We start from the raw sequence: 3,816 nt of genomic DNA, 5'->3' as shown, positions 1-3,816 counted from the left end.
CGGCTCGACCTGGCGGGAAGCTTCACGGACGCGGGCTGCGGGAAGACACCGGGCGTAGCGGGGACGGTTACTTAAGTACCTGGGTTGCTCACTAGATAGGAGATCGCGTTTCAGAAAAAGCCTATTTTGAAAAATCTGCGGTTGCTTTCAGAGACGATCAGTGGAATAATGAATGGCCCCTGGGGCCCGGAATGACAGCTGGGAGCAATCTAAATGACACAGCATTTTGTAGGCAACATCGCAAAAAACCGTTCCTAAGACAAACAGCTTCCCCCTGCAGAAGAGACCGAGCGACCAGCAGACATTCTGTAGTGTATTTACAGATTTTTCTGCTGTGGTGAATAATCTGTCTAAGTGCTACTCGCAGGGTTCAGTTCCGCAAAAGGAAATAGATCTATTTCTGAAGTACCTGAGGAAGGCGGGAAAATAAGCCTTAATTAAATATCAAATACCTCGTGTGTGTTTACAAAGCTGATCACCGCCCGGAAAGGAAAAATAAACCTGCACATTGCACAATCAGGACTCTGATCTGGGGAAGGCGGGGAGGGGAAAGGTGATCAGGTTTCTTCAGAAGTTAAATCTGTGTTGGGAAGGGGAGGCCCGGTAGCTTTACAAGAGGAGGAGTGAGTAGCGTTTTGTGTCAGACAAAAGTTGTTGGGATTGCAGGGCGAGGGGAGCGTTTTGGTAGCGGGAAAGCTGCAGCTGAAAGAGCCCTGAGGGTAGAGCCAGCGCGGACTGGACACAGCCGGAGTGGAGCACCGAGCCGTCTGAGGTAGTCAGAGCCCATCGCTGCCGGCCACTGGCTCAGGGGCTGGCCAGTCTGAATCAGGCTCTTCTGTGATGATCGTCCGTTTCACCCTTTTGTTGTAATATGCGTGACTTTTAGCAATTACGTCTTTTTATTTAGTCTTTCCGTGAGATGTTTCAAGTGAACCATGTGCGTTCTGTACACTTCCGGCTTCTTAGCATCTGCCTCCTGCGTGGTTCGTGCACAGTACACACTCCTTGACAGAATGAGTGTAGCCTACTGGCTGATGCACTAAAACTGTGTTTTGTTTTTTCTTTTCTACAGTGTCTTGCCTTCCATGACATTTCTCCTCAGGCACCAACACATTTTCTAGTGATACCTAAGAAGCATATTGCCCAGATTTCTGTAGCAGAAGAAGATGATGAAAGTGTAAGTAAATGTCTAACATGGTTTATTTTATTGCTTTTTAAATCAGGAAATTAAATTCTGAGATCCCACATTTTCTTCCCAAGGGCCTAACTAGGGAAAAATGGAAGGATCTTTAGGATAATTCAGAGTATAGTTTAATTCTGATAAAATAGATCTATTAAAAAATGCTATCGTGCCGGGAATTTAGCTCAGTAGCCTCGCACCTGCCTCACAAGTGCAAGGTCGTCAGTTTGATCCCCAGTACCCAAAACAAAAAATGCATTTTAATGGTATGTCATAAGTCTAAGAATTGGTGTGCTGTGTGACTGAAAGGAAAATAAATCTGTAAATAGAGAATATTTAAATGATAGTTGAAATTCTAGTGATGAGAAGACTAAAGGGTAGTTTGTAAAAACATCCAAGGGATATATTGAAAAGAAAGTCAGTCATGTGAAATCGAGTAAATCATGTCCACCTAAGATAATATTAAGTCAGCAAAACTCTTCAACTCTGTTACAAATACACCTGCCTTGTAGTTCTAAAGTTTGGTTTACTAAATTCACAAATTCAGGTGCCTGTTTCTGTCCCGGGGTTATCAATCAAAATGGTACATGCTGAAGCCTTTTCTAGACCCTTAAGTCGGAACGAAGTTGTTGGTCTAATTTTCCGTTTGACAATATTTGGTGCAGTAACATACTTTACTATCAAATGGATGGTAGATGCAATTGATCCAACTAGAAAGCAGAAAATAGAAGCTCAGAAACAGAGATTGAACTAGGGTCCTTGTGCTTGCAAGGCAGGCCACCGAACTGCTGAGCTAAATCCCTGGCCACCACTCACTCTTTACATCCTCCTTGACTTCTTAAAATGAAGTTGCATCAAAGGATAATGAAATAATTGAAAAGGCAGAAAAACTAATGAAGCAAATTGGTGTGAAAAACGTGAAGCTTTCAGAGTACGAAATGAGTATTGCTGCTCACCTAGTAGACCCTCTTAATATGCATGTTACTTGGAGTGATATAGCAGGTTTAGATGATGTTATTACAGACCTGAAAGATACAGTCATCTTACCTATCAAAAAGAAGCATTTGTTTGAGAATTCTAGGCTTCTGCAGCCTCCCAAAGGTGTTCTTCTATATGGGCCTCCAGGCTGTGGTAAAACATTGATTGCTAAGGCTACAGCCAAAGAAGCTGGCTGTCGATTTATTAACCTTCAGCCTTCACCACTGACTGATAAGTGGTATGGAGAATCTCAGAAATTGGCTGCTGCTGTTTTCTCCCTTGCCATAAAGTTACAGCCTTCCATCATCTTTATAGATGAAATAGACTCCTTTCTACGAAACCGTTCAAGCTCTGACCATGAAGCTACAGCCATGATGAAAGCGCAATTTATGAGTCTCTGGGATGGATTGGATACTGATCACAGTTGCCAGGTCATAGTGATGGGAGCTACTAATCGTCCTCAGGACCTTGACTCTGCTATAATGAGAAGAATGCCTACAAGATTCCATATCAACCAGCCTGCACTAAAACAAAGAGAAGCAATCTTGAAACTCATCTTGAAAAATGAAAATGTGGACAGGCATGTAGACCTGCTTGAAGTCGCTCAAGAAACTGATGGGTTTTCAGGAAGTGATCTAAAAGAGATGTGTCGAGATGCTGCCCTCCTCTGTGTCAGGGAATATGTTAATTCTACATCTGAAGAAAGTCATGATGAAGATGAAATCCGGCCTGTGCAACAGCAAGACCTGCATCGGGCAATTGAAAAGATGAAGAAATCAAAGGATGCAGCATTTCAGAATGTTTTAACACATGTTTGTTTAGATTAAAAGTAAAGATCATTTGTACAGTTCAGTGATCTAGTTTGGTGTCCCCTCTTATCAGCGGAAGTAGAGTGGAAAGAGTACCCTTAAAAGAGTGAAAGAGTCCCATGTTTATGGTTTTATACTCTGAATTCTAAATTATTGAGGTATAGTTATATAAGTGGTATTACTACTTGTCAGAATCATGAAGAGGAACAATTTAATCCAGCCCAAGTGTGGGTGCTTGTGTTTGACCTCTTTAGCCATATGTCGTCACAGCCTTATAGAATCTAAGCTGGTCTTAAAGGAATGAATGACTCATTGAATCATTAGTGAGAAGTGGGGATGTGGTTAGGTGCTGGTTCTAGACGTTTGTCTGTGTATGTATGTGTGTACATTAAGTGTATATACTCACACATTTTTTTATTGACATTCTGTAGATATGTTTGAATACAGAAATTTTTTTTACCCCAACCACTGAATCCAAAAGTACCAAATAGTATATAGGAAAACTACAATTTGAGGTTGTATCTTAACAGGTACAGTGATTCAACCATTTCTAGTTGTCATTTGTTTTAGCCTTTTCTAAGTTGAGTGTTTTTCGGTCTGCAATTGATTAGTTGAATCAAGCACATCGGAATATATGGTTTAATTATAATGGTTATAAGGATAATCAAATAAAAATATTGCTTAAGGCAGATGTATGATCAGCACTGATTTCACCTCTTTCTGCAAGCCATTAAGAAGACTTTTTAAACAATGTTATATTGATTTACAAGAAGGTGGATTGAAAGCCTTTTAAAAGAATGGGTTTGAAAAACTTCAGCACCTTTTAAGATGTATATGTGATTTTTTTTT

The 3,816-nt window shown here is 40.8% G+C and overlaps 2 protein-coding genes across 2 annotated transcripts in view; both read left to right on the top strand.

Moving 5' to 3' along the window:
- Positions 1–26: 26 nt before the first annotated feature.
- Positions 27–3,816, top strand: part of Hint1 (histidine triad nucleotide binding protein 1) — a 7,465-nt gene continuing 3,675 nt past the window's right edge. The window contains exons 1-2 of the mRNA XM_010639790.3: positions 27–308; positions 1,073–1,177. Of these exons, the coding sequence (XP_010638092.1) occupies positions 192–308; positions 1,073–1,177 (222 nt within the window). The 5' untranslated portion in view covers positions 27–191. The remainder of the gene's footprint in view (positions 309–1,072; positions 1,178–3,816) is intronic.
- LOC104873207 (ATPase family AAA domain-containing protein 1-like) lies at positions 1,411–3,797 on the top strand. The gene has a single exon (XM_033761542.1). It carries the CDS (start codon positions 2,074–2,076, stop codon positions 2,983–2,985), a length of 912 nt encoding a protein of 303 aa, XP_033617433.1. The 5' UTR covers positions 1,411–2,073; the 3' UTR covers positions 2,986–3,797.

The sequence above is a fragment of the Fukomys damarensis genome, unplaced genomic scaffold (genome assembly GCF_012274545.1).
Source record: "Fukomys damarensis isolate Sample0158 unplaced genomic scaffold, DMR_v1.0_HiC HiC_scaffold_9, whole genome shotgun sequence".
NCBI lineage: Eukaryota > Metazoa > Chordata > Mammalia > Rodentia > Bathyergidae > Fukomys > Fukomys damarensis.
Note: the sequence above shows the minus strand (reverse complement) of the source record. Positions and strands in the feature narration are given on the sequence as shown.